Consider the following 15,648-nt stretch of genomic DNA (forward strand, 5'->3'; position numbering starts at 1 on the left):
AAAAGAACGACTCAGCTATTGAAAGGAAAACATTTTAATTTCCTCGTGAGAGGGTAACATTTGTCAACTGTGTACCATGTTTACGTTCCAGGTTACAAACATTGTTCAATATCACAAGTATCTACATCCACGACAGCCTGGAACCATGGACCATGGAATGTTCAGCGGTCGTAACGCAGCTCGTGCACGGCTTGAAGACCGCTCATTGCCTGTAGCATTCTCAGCCATGGCGGCAGTAACTTCTTCAGCAATTTGTGGGGCAGCTGCCGTCGGCCTCTTCCAGGAGCAATTCCCAAATCACCAGTTAATTGGAACTTCCCAATTATGTGTATCAAGCCCGGTGCAGAAAGACGATCTTTCCGTATTCCTTTAGCGTCGACACTAGCGAAGAGCAACAACACTAATGACTTTCTTTCGATAAAACAAACTTAGAGTGAAGCCTTGCTCACCTTGTTCAGACCAATGTTGACAGTGCAAATGTAATGCACACTGATGCTTGTGATTCAACCCTGCGTCGCTGTACTACCGCCCCTGACGGCAAGTCGTGGCACTAACACAACTAACAACGCAAATCGTGCAGTGCACAATCCGAACTTCATCCTTATAAACTTTGGTACCGATATGGTAAATAGTTTTTTGTCTACAGTGTCTCAAATAGCGAGAGTTTAATGATCATCACTTTGAATATAAGCGGAGATACGAAATGCAAACGGGGAGATCCAGTGACATAAGCGACAGCGACAAAGGACAATTTTTTACAGCCCGTCACATAGGACACTGCATCTCGGAAATGGCAAGCTGATCGGCTGTCAGGGTGATAAGTCGTGAGCATATACGGGAAATGATTAAATCCCGGTGAAACCACGATTAGGTACAAGGCGTTCAAGACCCACACCTCATCTCGAAACATGGAAATCGGAGTGTTGTCCGCTCTGTAAAGTAGGGCAGGCGACCATCTGTGGCATATCTCACGACAGAGTAGAATGCTGGTACAGGCACAAATACCGGGTGATCAAAAAGTCAGTATAAATTTAAAAACTGAATAAATCACGGAATAAAGTAGATAGAGAGGTACAAATTGACACACATGCTTGGAATGACATGGGGTTTTATTAGAATCAAAAAAATACAAAAGTTCAAAAAATGTCCGACAGATGGCGCTTCATCTGATCAGAATAGCAATAATTAGCATAACAAAGTAAGACAAAGCAAAGATGATGTTCTTTACAGGAAATGCTCTATATGTCCACAATCATTCCTCAACAATAGCTGTAGTCGAGGAATAATGTTGTGAGGCCGGCCGGGGTGGCCGAGCGGTTCTAGGGGCTATGGTCTGGAACCGCGCGACCGCTACGGTCGCAGGTTCGAATCCTGCCTCGGGCATGGATGTGTGTGATGTCCTTAGGTTAGATAGGTTTAAGTAGTTCTAAGTTCTAGGGGACTGATGACCTTAGAAGTTAAGTCCCACAGTGCTCAGAGCCATTTGAACCATTTTAATGTTGTGAACAGCACTGTAAAGCATGTCCGGAGTAATGGTGAGGCATTGGCGTCGGATGTTGTCTTTCAGCATCCCTAGAGATGTCGGTCGATCACCATACACTTGCGACTTCAGGTAACCTCAAAGCCAATAATCGCACGGACTGACGTCTGGGGACCTGGGAGGCCAAGCATGACGAAAGTGGCGGCTGAGCACACGATCATCACCAAACGACGCGGGCAAGAGATCTTTCACGCGTCTAGCAATATGGGGTGGTTGTAATGAAAACCCATGTCATTCCAAGCACGTGTGTCAATTTTTACCTCTCTATCTGCATTATTCCGTGGTTTATTAAGTTTTAAATATATACTGACTTTTTGATCACCTGGTATTTCGGAGCACAGGGTTCATCGCAAATTGTTGAGCGTGGCGATCTGCAGCCAATGACCGTTACATGTTCCCATGTTGGCCTAACGAATTATCAATTGCGGTTGCATACAGCACGGGATTATCGAAACTGGATCGTGAATCAGTGCAAACGGGTCTTCTAATCTCATAACTCACATTTCGTGTTGCACCAGTTCGACAGTCGTGTCTGGAAGTGCTGTCACCCGTGGGAACGGCTGCTCGAAACATGCACCGCGCCAAGGACGCTGGTAGGTGGGGGCGGCATTATGCTAAGGACATTCACCTGGCCTTACATGGGACATTTGGCAGTAATCCAAAGCAATGTGCCAACTTAACGTTACTGCGGATGATCTGCATCTCTTCATGCTTGATGTCTCCTCCGAGGGCGAAGACATTTTCCAGCAGGATAACTGTCTGCTTCATAAAGTCAGAATCGTACTGCTGTGGTTTGAGGTGCATGATAGGTAACTACAGTTGATGTCTTGGTCACCGAATTTTCTTGACCTGAAACCGATGGAACGTTTCTGGGACGCAACAAGCACGCCACCTCTGCGCCAACAAACCACCGATCCGTAAAGTACAAGAATTACGTGACCTGTTCGCAGACATCTAGTGCCACACACGCTGGTATCCTACCAACGACTTTTCGAATCGACGACACGCAGAATTGCTTCTGTTTTGCATTTTAAAGATTGACCAACATTCTTAAGCAGGTAGTCATAATGTCTCGGCTCACCAGTGTATGTTACGTTTCACTAGGGTGACAGTCCGTGTGATATTCGCTGACGAGTAAGCAGTGTGGACTCACGCCCTGTTGATGATGCACATGGAGTCGAGCAGCCTGGTGAAGGTCCTGCGGAAGTCGGACGGCAGGCAGTACTGCAGCGAGCGGCAGTGGCCCTCCTGTCCGGACGCCGTCAGGCAGCGCTGGTACGCCTTGTCCTCTGGTTGCGACACCTGCCGTACACGCGGGACACTGACACCAAGAATGACCTCTCTCGTCTCAATCTACAATAAACTTGGCTGCAGTTCCCTACACTTACCCGTTTTCGGACGTGAGAACTAGCTTCGACCGTTTACAATCAACCACTTGTGTTCATCAACACATAGCAATAATGCTGTGTGCAGAGTACGCATAGCTCTCCTGCTAGCAGGTAAAGTTTCCCAAGCCCAAGATACTTTAGTTTATAAATTATGCGTAGTTCCTATAGCAAGATTAGATTGCTTTCACGAAGTATACTACCATACTTTCTACACGCTTATAAGTTAAAAGTGAATGTAAATTCGGTTGTGACATACAGAATCAAAAATAATCTAGCAGACAAGGGAAATCTACCCTCTTCATCTTCGCTGAATCAAGCAGAACTCTAAAATATACTGAGAAAACGCTGTATATTGTGCGAGACTACCACTCATTAATCTGAAACAATATACACTATCGAAACAAATTATTAAACCTGTAAAGACGACATCGATTTTTGTCTGATGTCGGCATATATAATAGATGTACTGATAATGGTTTCACCATCGTCCGCCAACAGATAGCGCAGGGACGACACGGGCAGGACGACGAGCGTAGTGCTCTGCTGCAGGTGGGTCTCGTCGTCCTCCTCCGCCTTAAAGGTGCCATCCACCTGCAGCAGAGCACTACACTCGTCGTCCTGGCCGTGTCGCCCCTGCCGTACTAATGGACAACGGCCGTAAACAGGCAATAGCCGGAAATTCAGCGCCATCGGGCGTCAGAAATACACTCTACAAGTGCTACTACTATTTTCATCTATAGTAATGTTTTCTCCTTGTTCTGAAATGTTATTTCACTGATTTAAGGATCTGTCCTGTAATTTTAAATTTTACATACATTTGACCTAAACAGTAATAGTAAATTTCTCATATTTTAGGCTTTTGAAAAATAAAGACTATCTTACAGAGGACGATCGCATCTAGCGCAAAGAGGGGGAACATAATCTAAAAAAAATTTATATCTATATAAGACCGGTGTTTTACATTTTATAGCTAGTTTGACAACGCATGAACCTATTTTCAGTGTATGCCGCCTTTAGGTATGAACTATATGTATTTCACATAAATTCAGTTAGATTACTAATAAGCCTGGTTAAATATTGCACTTATTTTTAGATTTTAATATAAATTTTCTTTTGTATTGTTATTGAATCTGAAGATGGTCATTGTATGGCCGAAACCGGCAATGACTGTCATAAGAACGTGATTGCGTCTATAGATAGCGCAGTGACATATCTAGCCCATTCTGCCTGCAAGCAAGTAATGGCCGTTTGCGCGTACAACGTAGAGCTGGTCAGAGCTGTCTCGTAGAGTGCATTCGTCCGAGACACACTGATCCCACACCAGGCTTTATGGTCTGGGGTGCGATAAGCTACAACTCTCGTTCACATCTGGTGCTTTTGGAGGGGCCGCTAACCGGCGCTCTGTACGTGCAGAATGTTATTAGGCTCGTTCTTATGCCGTCCTTGCAACAGGCAGGTGATGCGTTGTTCCATCAGGATAATGCTCGCCCACACGCTGCCCGTGAAACTCAAAGTGCTCTGCAAGACGTGCAGCAACTGCCCTGGCAAGCACGATCTCCTGACTTCTTCCAGTAATTTTCGGGTTTGTAGCCGGATCCCATCAACATTCTGCCACGATATTTCGGCCCAGAGATGTCCGGCCATCCTCAGGTGAGTAGACGAAGTACTGAAGAACCTGTGGTGGCCAGTCTTTTTATGGAAGACCTCGAGGAGAAAGCTCTTGAGTCTGCTGCCTTAAAGCCTACGGATTCCTGGCGTTACGTAGATGATACTTTCGTTGTATGCCTCATGACAGACAAAAACTGGAAAAATTCCTTTGTCAATTAAATTCTTTACATGAGAACATCAAGTTCACTTTGGAGACTGAGAAAGATGGGATTTTACCCTTCTAGACGTGTTAGTACGCCGTAAGAATGATGGGTCTTAGGGACATTCGGTGAACAGAAAACCCACACAAACAGATCTACATCTTCAGGCGTCCAGCTGCTATCACCCCGCACAAACCGCCGCTCTTCTTAGTACTTTAATTCATCGGGCGCTTGCAATATCGGATGATGATAGCCTTCACGAAGAATTAGTACATCTGGAGAAAGTTTTTAAAGAGAATGTCCATACTTCGCGTCAAATACGGAAGGCCATGCACAATTATAATAACAAGAAGCAACTCTCTGAGGAGACATGACGACTATAAATCAACTGCGTTCCTTCCATATGCCGGGAACGTGTCTTCTAAAATAGGCAGGTTACTTAAGAATAATAATATTAGTGTCATCTTTCGTCCACCAGCAAAGAGTAGGGCCTTAGTCGGATCCGTTAAAGACGATTTACAATTGACGAAGGCGGGTGTTCATAAATTTCCCTGTGAGTGTGGCTCTGCATATATAGGTCAGACGACGTTGTGTAGAACACAGACGACACACCCGTCTGCGGCAACCTTTATAATCAGCAGTGGCAGAACATTGCATTTCCATGGGACGTTCAATGGAATACAATAATACAAAAAAAAATTAGCACCGATTTCCAGCTTCTGGGACTCTGTAATTAAAGAATCCGTGGAAATACGTCTTGCTGACAATTTAATGAATCCTGATAACGGCTTTCAGCTGGATAAAAATTGGAATCCAGTTATTAAAATTATGCACTCACAACGGAATCGACATCCTCAGTCGATACTCAACGATTAGTCTGTTCTTACTTCACCACTGAGGGCAGCACACACAACTTGGGTGCGTCGCGTATGTCATCTCCTAACGCATGCGCCGTAAACCGCCAGTACGATTCCCATGCGCGGAATTCGCTATAAATACCATTACTGCATCAGGTCTCTTCAGTACTTCGTCTACTCACCTGAGATTAGTCGGACGTCTCTGCGCCGAAATATCGTGGCAGAGTGTTGACGGGATCCGGCTGCAAACGCGAAAATCACTGGAAGAAGAAATACGCGGGGAAAATTTCAGAAGTCATTTCCAAACTTGTCTCCAATTGGGCACGTGTGGGATATGATAGGACGAGAAGTGACTCGTACAATTCGTAGAGCAAAACTCTTACAGAAATACGTAAAAAGGTTGGGCAGGGGTGACATAACTTACACCAGGACAGTATTCTCCATCTGTACGATCACTTGCGGGCCAAAGTCAGTCCCTGCACTGCCGCCCGTGGAGACTACACCACATACTAACTGGGTGTTTCAGCATGGGTCGGTACCTGGTACCTCAGAACCGCTTGCGCTATTTATCTGTAAATGTAATCATTTCGCATACTCTATATGCACTGTTACAACAACAAATCCTGAGAGAATTGGAAGCCTGTAGAAGGATGTACTAATTTTTTCTGGCAGTATATATTACTCTGCAATACACATACACCCATATCCCGACCGTAGCTGGTTTAAAAGAAAATTCCATTCGCCAAGAGAAAGACAAAAGAACATGGAACTCCTCTTTGGTGTGTTTCTCTAGATGAATACAACAGACATGACTGACCTACAATGCACATATTTGCACCAACGAGCGCTTGAAATATACAGGGGATGGACAAAGATGTGGAAACGCCAACGCACAACATATTACCATGGCAAATACGGTGTAGGAAATTCGTTCGCATCCAAAACAGTTTCCAGTCGTCTCGGAATGGATAAATGCTGGTGCTGTGTGGTTTTCAAGCGAATATTATTCTTTCTTCCTGCAAAATAGTGGCAAGTTCAGGTACCGATGATGAAGGTGGGTAGGGATAGAGCATTCTTCTCTTCAACGTAGACCACAAAGGCTCAGTCATACTGAGATCAGATGACTGTGGTAGCTGGGGGCTATGTGACAATTAATCCTCATCCTCACAAAACCAGTCACGGACGATGTGACCTGCGTGAACAGGGACCCTGTCGCCTTGGAACACAACAGCACTACTGAGAAACAGACATTATACTCTGGGACGAGCCAGATCAGCCAAAACTGTCACATAATCCTTGGCAATAATGTGATCTTCAAGAGTAATCATGGGGCTCATGGAATACCAGGAATACCACCGAACTCCTACAATGTTTCACTCTTGGGACTAAACTCGGCCAAAGGTTGGAAACAGTGTGAGACAACAGGTATCCGACCAAATGACTTTATTCTGCTGCTCCATAGTCCAGGTTTTATGGCTTCGGTAGCATATTTTTCTGTTACGGAGATTTGTAGCACTGATGACTGGTTTTGGAGTTCCAGTTTCTCGTGCAGTTCTCAGCTTATGGCGCTCGCTTCGTGTTCATTTGGTGCTGACAGGAACCGCGAGTGCGTCATTCAGTTCTGCAGTGCCTTTTGACTTTTGCAGCTGTTGTCGTCTTTTTCTTCGCCGTAATCCTCTTAAATGATAGTCTCTTGCGATCACTTAACACACACTTTCGTGTGACGTAGTGGATGATAATTTTATCTTGGAACTCTTCCATTTGGTCCGTGTACTACTGTAGTGGATTATGTTTTTCCGCTTTCCGTGTATGCGGTACAGATCTTCGATGTGAAGCTCTGAAACACTTCTGCTGCTTTGGTGAAGGAAGCACCTAGCGTATGAGTACCAACAATTTGCCTTCGAATGCACTGAATTCCGACATAATGCGCTCACAACAACCCGGAACGCTGTTCTAACCACAAATGACACTTGCAACGTAGGACAACGCACAGGTCCTGTTCATGGTCTAATACAACAGAGCAATCTACAGGTTGACTAGTATCTGCATTTATGTTCATGCAGGCATTTCTCACTGCTTTTTCGTATTACTACTGTCCACCCCTTGTAAGTTGCCCATTGAAAACGGACTCGACTGGGTGATTTTAACGCAATCTCATGACTACTGTCAACATATTACAGACAAAATTGATATAAAACTGACATCAATAACTATAACTGATAAGAAAGGGAAAACAAGTGGGGAACAAAATTATTTATATTTGCCCTGAAGCGTTTCTCACTAGTCGCCCCAGCCATTTCCACCATCAGTGTATTTGTAACCTACCAAAATTGTGCCCATGCCGCCACAAACTAACATAGGGCTTACGTCGTGTGAAAAGCTTACTACAAACTGAAGCTCTTCACAAGCTTAGTAGCTCTTACTAACAGGCGATGGTTCTAGAATAAGTATGTCAATATTTATAGCTGAACCTTACCAGTGTTTTCGTGTCATTCTTCTCTTGTGGAGAAGCAACTGGCACCAGTGCAAATACTGGAACACGAGAAAAGCAAAGGGAAATTTGGCTTAATAATAATGACCATTACTAACCGTTTATGAAATGATACAGAAACTGACAGATGAATCTTATAAAACATAGTTAAAACTCACAGGGCAACCAAAATAGAGAGAGTGAAGTGTTCGAAAACACACTTACCTTCGTTAATGCGAAGTGCCTTAAAAAAACAGCGCATTATTTCCGGTAACAATAACTACAACGCAATGAAAAACACACGAATGCACAGAATAAAGATCTCCTCCCATGACCACTGGCCCACAACTCATACCCTAGCGGAGACCGCGCGATATTATGCAGTATTCTACACACAGACCCCCTTTCGCACAAAAGAGTAAACCTAGTTTTCCAGAATAACGTTAAAATCAGTTTTTCTAGTAGTAATAAAGTTCAGTCAAAAGCTATTCATGATGCAAATCTTGTCTATGCTCCCCACAGAAAATCTGGAATACACAATATTATTCAGATAGGTGTAAGCTTTGAGACAAGATAGACAGAACCCAATGACATTTTACGTCTCGATAAACTAAACAAAGATGCATTCGCAACTCATATTGCTGAATAACATTAGTTGCCAACAGGAATATCTTACACCTAGCAGTTAAGTGGAGCATTAAGATTCTAAGAGATAGATGCCCACACACAAAAAACATCACCCCTAACCAAGTTATCAACGAGAAGACTGATTTGATAAATATTACTTTCCTAAAAAATCTACCACAAATTGCTCACATTTCTCAAGCAGTCTGCAGATCGAGTTACAATTCTTAAAAAGTTGTGTAGCGATATCTCCTATATATTTACTCATATTGATAAAAAGTACGTAGAAATTTTATTGGCTCTACCATTCCATCAGCTGCAGTTCTGACGAACCACTGTTACTTGACAAAACAGAATCAAGATGAATGGAATCCAGTTAGCACATGAGACTGTGATTTGCTTACAGAAAGGTGGTGGTGTGATTTTTTTTTTATTTACTTATCTATCTGGTTCCGCGGGGAAATGTGAACCAGAGCTACGTGCTCAAGGAATATTTCAGTGTATAGTTTACAGAATGCCGATAAGAAAATTTGTAAACAAAGTAAGTGAAGAATCAGAAAACACGATAAAAAATTGAGAGAGTATACGAATATGAGTAAATAATAAATATGAATAAATAACAAGTTACAGAGAAAAATTTTCAGCTACTGTGAAGTCAACTTGGATATGAATACTTGATTTTTATCGTTTAATTTTTTCAGTTCTGCTGGTAACCTAGTGAAAATGAAACCTGCTGTATAGTGCACACGTTGCTGTACAATGCTTTTAGGAAGTGTTATCCAAGTGTATATTGTTTATCCATAATTTTTTCACTGAATGAATGTTGTAGTTTCTTTTGAATGGCATAATATTGACAACAACCGATTTCACCATGTAATATGCAAGGTGATCCTTATTAGCGTTTAAAAAGCCTCGAAGCGATGTAGATGTCGCTGAGACAAGTAATTTAATATAAGGGACAAAGGGCACAAATGCCGGGAAATACCCCAAAAACTGATGAGAAATGTTGAACATGTGGCGTCGTCATATGACGTACCTCACCGCGCGTGCAGCCGTTGGGTTTGGGCGTGAAGGGATGATTGAGCGATACAGTACTTGCATTCCCGCAAACGGCGCCAATTTCGAAAACCTTTGTAGATGTTATCTGTTGTAAACATAGAAGTAACAAAATTGCTATCCTCGCTGTAACTAAATAAAAGTCGTTCTTATTTTGTGTTTCTTACCTTTTGTCCCTTCTTTTTTTTTTTTTTTTTTTTTTTTTTTTTTTTTGTTTGTAGACATTATTCAATGTCGAAAACATAGGTCATATACTGGTAATGATGGAATTCGGAAGCTTATACCCATGTATTTGTAAAACAACGGTAGGCTTTTGTTGTACTGTACTTCATAATAAGCCAGCGGAGACAGCGAGTTCGGTAAATAATAATCACTACCTCAATTAAAACACGTAATTGCCTAATGCAATGAAAAAATTGCTGCCTGCCAGACGCAAACTCCGAATTCCAAACCCCAGCTAAAGTCGCGCATTTGGGCCTGGAGCCACATCGACGTGAATACTTGACTTGGATTGGGAAGATCACGTGCGACAGACCGATAGGCTCAACCGCTGCACGTGCGGCGAGGTACGTCATCTGGTGATTTCAACATTTGTCATCTACTTCTCCGGTATTTCCCGAAATTTGCGAACCCATGTGTCTTTGTATTAAATTAAGTGTCTCAGCATCATATACGTCACTTCGGAGGTTTTTAAAAGTGAATAGACAACATTCCATTAGAACTACTGATAGCCTTGGGAGAGCCAGTCCTGACAAAACTCTGCCATCTGGTGAGAAAGATGTATCAGACAGGCGAAATACCCTCAGACTTCAAGAAGAATATAATAATTCCAATCCCAAAGAAAGCAGGGGTTGACAGATGTGAAAATTACCGAACTATCAGTTTAATAAGCCACGGCTGCAAAACACTAACACGAATTCTTTACAGACGAATGGAAAAACTGGTAGAAGCCTACCTCGGGGAAGATCAGTTTGGATTCCGTAGCAATGTTGGGACACGTGAGGCAATACTGACCCTACGACTTATCTTAGAAAATAGATTAAGGAAAGGCAAACCTACGTTTCTACCATTTGTAGACTTAGAGAAAGCTTTTGATAATGTTGACTGGAATATTCTCTTTCAAATTCTAAAGGTGGCAGGGGTAAAATACAGGGAGCGAAAGGCCATTTACAATTTGTACAGAAACCAGATGGCAGTTATAAGAGTCGAGGGGCATGAAAGGGAAGCAGTGGTTGGGAAGGGAGTGAGACAGGGTTGTAGTCTATCCCCGATGTTATTCAATCAGTATATTGAGCAAGCAGTAAAAGAAAAAAACAAAAGAAAAATTCGGAGTAGGAATTAAAATCCATGGGGAAGAAATTAAAACTTTGAGGTTCGCCGATGACATTGTAATTCTGTCAGAGACGGCAAATGACCTGGAAGAGCAGCTGAACGGAATGGGCAGTGTCTGCGAAGGAGGATATAAGATGAACATCAACAAAAGAAAAAAGAGGATAAAGGAATGTAGTCGAATTAAGTCGGGTGATGCTGAGGGTATTAGATTAGGAAATGAGTCTCTTAAAGCAGTAAATGAGTTTTGCTATTTGGGGAGCAAAATAACTGATCATGATCGAAGTAGAGATGATATAAAATGTAGACTGGCAATGGCAAGGAAAGCGTTTCTGGAGAAGAGAAATTTGTTAACATCGAGTATAGATTTAAGTGTCAGGAAGTGTTTTCTGAAACTATTTGTATGGAGTGTAGCCATGCATGGAAGTGAAACGTCGACGATAAATAGGTTATATAAAAAGAGAATAGAAGCTTTCGGAATGTGGTGCTACAGAAGGATGCTGAAGATTAGATGGGTAGATCACGTAACTAATGAGGAGGTACTGAATAGAGCTGGGGAGAAGAGAAATTTGTGGCACAACTTGACTAGAAGAAGGGATCGATTGGTAGGACATATTCTGAGGCATCAAGGGATCACTAATTTAGTATTGGAGGGTAAAAATCGTAGAGGGAGACCAAGAGATGAATACACTAAACAGATTCAGAAGGATTAGGTTGCAGTAGGTACTGGGAGATGAAGCAGCTTGCACAGGATAGAGTAGCGCGGAGAGCTGCATCAAACCAGTCTCTAGACTGAAGACCACAACAACAATAAGAATCACCCTGTATGTACTAGGATGCTGAGTCAGAATTCCCAGACACTTGAATAATAATCTATATGCAGATCATTCTGGCGGCCGTTTCTTCGGCTGTTAATATTCTTTGGGAGTGCACAGAACTGCTCCAAAATATCTACATCTGTATGACAACTCTGCAGTCCACACTCAATTACTTGGCACTTTCAGACTATTTCTCGAACAACAAATGGAAAAAATAACCCAGATCTTTCCAATCAGTTTCTTTTATTGCGACGTTTATTTCCACCTATGTAGGTGGGAGTCAACAAAATATTTTCATGATCATGTGAAACAAATCCGCCACACTTCGAAATAAATTCGCTGGACGCGAATACTTGGTTTCAGCTGTATTAGGTAGACACTATAGAAGTACTACCTACTGGTGACCTATGAATATTTGTGCCTGACCGGGACTCGAACCTGTATGTCTCGCTTATCGCCTTAACTATTATGCTATAGACAATAACATCGTGGGTCTCGGTTCCTCATTGTCTCATTATCACTTTTGCGGGAATACAGAGCATAGCTGAGAGAATTTTGTAATGAGTGTGCGAGACTATGCTAGAGGGATGTAGACAGTGTCAGACATGGAAGTTTGGATGGGTCCGGGGGGCGTGCAAGGATAGCATAATGGTTAAGGCGTCCGCTCGCGATGAGCGGGAAATCTGTATTCGCTTTCCCGGTTGGCACAAATTTTCATACGTCACCATTAAGTAGTACATCTATACCTAACACAGCTGAAGCCAAGTTACTCGCATTCAGCAAATTCATTTCGAAGTAATTTCGGACGGCTGTCTATCGTCAACAACGCCTTTCCATCCGGAAATGCAAGTAAAATCCGTCACAGTTGTAAGATGCTGTTATTGACCAAAGCCTTTACGCGACAGTAGTCACGCCCATGCTCAAGCAACTATGTACTGCTACTACTACTACTACTACTACTAATACTACTACTACTACTTACTACTACTATTACTGCAGTACTAATACAACAAGTAATATGCAAATATCTACCGTACGCTGACTTTCGTAGATCTTGCCTACTAGTTGTGTGGTTAAAAAAAAAAGTTCAAATGTGTGTGAAATCTTATGGGACTTAACTGCTAAGGTCATCAGCCCCTAAGCTTACACACTACTTAACCTAAATGGTCCTAAGGACAAACACACACACCCATGCCCGAGGGATGACTCGAACCTCCGCCGGGACCAGCCGCACAGTCCATGACTGCAGCGCCTTGGACCGCTCGGCTAATCCCACGCGGCTTGTGTGGTTATGGACGTGACGTCCAACTTCTGCCAGATTTCAAATACACATCATGATGCAGCTAAGACCCGGAAACCGTGGCAGTGTATAGCGACTTCTGTCGTGGAAGACTTCGGTCAAAAAAAGCATTTTCCTACTGTGGCGGATTTATTTACCATGAGCATGTTACTGAACAGTTGTGGATGTCCAACCAAAAAAAAATTATGTCATAATTTTTTTTTCATATTCGGAGCACAAAGAACTGAAATTTCGTGAAAAGATCTCGCCGTAATGAAAAATTCGATTGTTTTAATGATTGGCAACCTCACTTCCGTATCGTATGCGTATCACTCTCTCCCTTGTTTCGTGATAAAAATATAATACCGTACGAGATAATACAGTAAAAGTAAGCAAAGTAAACTAGTCTTGTATTTCAGTCTGAGGGACAGTGCAGATCTTTCTTAATGTGAAGACAGCACCATTCTGTGTCTGCACGAGATCTTGAACGTGATACTTTACATTTACCGTCAGTCCTGGTAATTTATAGTGGTTGACTTCGCTGACTGTTATGACCTTCTTGCGAAAATAAAACTTCACTTTCAAAAGCCTTTCACCTCAGAAATTGTACGAGGTGTGATCGAAAAGTAACGAGAATTTTTTAATTTCGCTGGCTTTTTTTATCTTGTTGGTACATATCTGATATCTATTTGCATTTTCAGCTGTTTTTAATATTTAGTTTATCGTCTTAAAGGTTGTAAGTGTTTTTGAGTGCTCGACGAATGTTTTACTTTCGAAAAAGATGAATTAAGCAATTTGCATTAATTTTTTTTAATGGAATAAAGTGCAGCACCGCATTCGAAATGTTGACTGTGACTTTTGGCGAATCTACTATGAGTAGGACAAGAGTTAACGGTTAGTGTAAACTTTTCAAAGAAGGTCGAGAAGGCATTGAAGACTAAGACCGTACTACGCCGTTAACACATCAATTACTGACCACAACACGGAAGAAGTAAAGAAAATTGTTCTGTAAAAGCGTCAAATCACAATCAGAGACGTTACTCACGATGTCGACATATCTTTGCCTTATTCCAAGCAATTTTTGAATGTTCTGGGCATGATACATATAACAGCAAAGTTCGTTCCGAAATTGTTGAGTCTGGATGAAAAAAGACGTCACATAGACATCACTCAGGAATTGTTGAAAGAAGTCAGCAACGATCCAGAACTTCTGAAGAAGATTATAACAGGTGACTAAACATGGGTATACGGGTATGACGTCGAAACCAAGGCTCAATTATCCCAATGGAAACTGTGTAAAGGCCAGGACCGAAAAAAATCGACAAGTTCGATCACATGTGAAGGTTGTTCTCACCGTGGGATATTGCATCATGAGTCCCCGCCTTATGACTGTACGGTCAATAAGGAGTACTGCCTCCAGGTTATGCGCTGTTTGCGTGAAGCAATTCGAAGAAACCGGTCATGGAAATTGCATCACGATAATACACTCCTGGAAATGGAAAAAAGAACACATTGACACCGGTGTGTCAGACCCACCATACTTGCTCCGGACACTGCGAGAGGGCTGTACAAGCAATGATAACACGCACGGCACAGCGGACACACCAGGAACCGCGGTGTTGGCCGTCGAATGGCGCTAGCTGCGCAGCATTTGTGCACCGCCGCCGTCAGTGTCAGTCAGTTTGCCGTGGCATACGGAGCTCCATCGCAGTCTTTAACACTGGTAGCATGCCGCGACAGCGTGGACGTGAACCGTATGTGCAGTTGACGGACTTTGAGCGAGGGCGTATAGTGGGCATGCGGGAGGCCGGGTGGACGTACCGCCGAATTGCTCAACACGTGGGGCGTGAGGTCTCCACAGTACATCGATGTTGTCGCCAGTGGTCGGTGGAAGGTGCACGTGCCCGTCGACCTGGGACCGGACCGCAGCGACGCACGGCTGCACGCAAAGACCGTAGGATCCTACGCAGTGCCGTAGGGGACCGCACCGCCACTTCCCAGCAAATTAGGGACACTGTTGCTCCTGGGGTATCGGCGAGGACCATTCGCAACCGTCTCCATGAAGCTGGGCTACGGTCCCGCACACCGTTAGGCCGTCTTCCGCTCACGCCCCAACATCGTGCAGCCCGCCTCCAGTGGTGTCGCGACAGGCGTGAATGGAGGGACGAATGGAGACGTGTCGTCTTCAGCGATGAGAGTCGCTTCTGCCTTGGTGCCAATGATGGTCGTATGCGTGTTTGGCGCCGTGCAGGTGAGCGCCACAATCAGGACTGCATACGACCGAGGCACACAGGGCTAACACCCGGCATCATGGTGTGGGGAGCGATCTCCTACACTGGCCGTACACCACTGGTGATCGTCGAGGGGACACTGAATAGTGCACGGTACATCCAAACCGTCATCGAACCCATCGTTCTACCATTCCTAGACCGGCAAGGGAACTTGCTGTTCCAACAGGACAATGCACGTCCGCATGTAT

At 43.5% G+C, this 15,648-nt stretch overlaps 1 protein-coding gene across 1 annotated transcript in view; it reads right to left on the bottom strand.

Annotated features, from left to right (window-relative positions):
* The window catches only part of LOC126258948 (proclotting enzyme-like), an 81,529-nt gene that overhangs the window by 54,876 nt on the left and 11,005 nt on the right, over positions 1 to 15,648 (bottom strand). Inside the window, exons 2-3 of the mRNA XM_049955682.1 lie at positions 8,070 to 8,125; positions 2,694 to 2,842 (exon numbers count right to left, since the gene is read on the bottom strand). Coding sequence (XP_049811639.1) covers positions 2,694 to 2,842; positions 8,070 to 8,125 — 205 coding nt within the window. The remainder of the gene's footprint in view (positions 1 to 2,693; positions 2,843 to 8,069; positions 8,126 to 15,648) is intronic.

The sequence above is a fragment of the Schistocerca nitens genome, chromosome 1, assembly GCF_023898315.1.
Source record: "Schistocerca nitens isolate TAMUIC-IGC-003100 chromosome 1, iqSchNite1.1, whole genome shotgun sequence".
NCBI lineage: Eukaryota > Metazoa > Arthropoda > Insecta > Orthoptera > Acrididae > Schistocerca > Schistocerca nitens.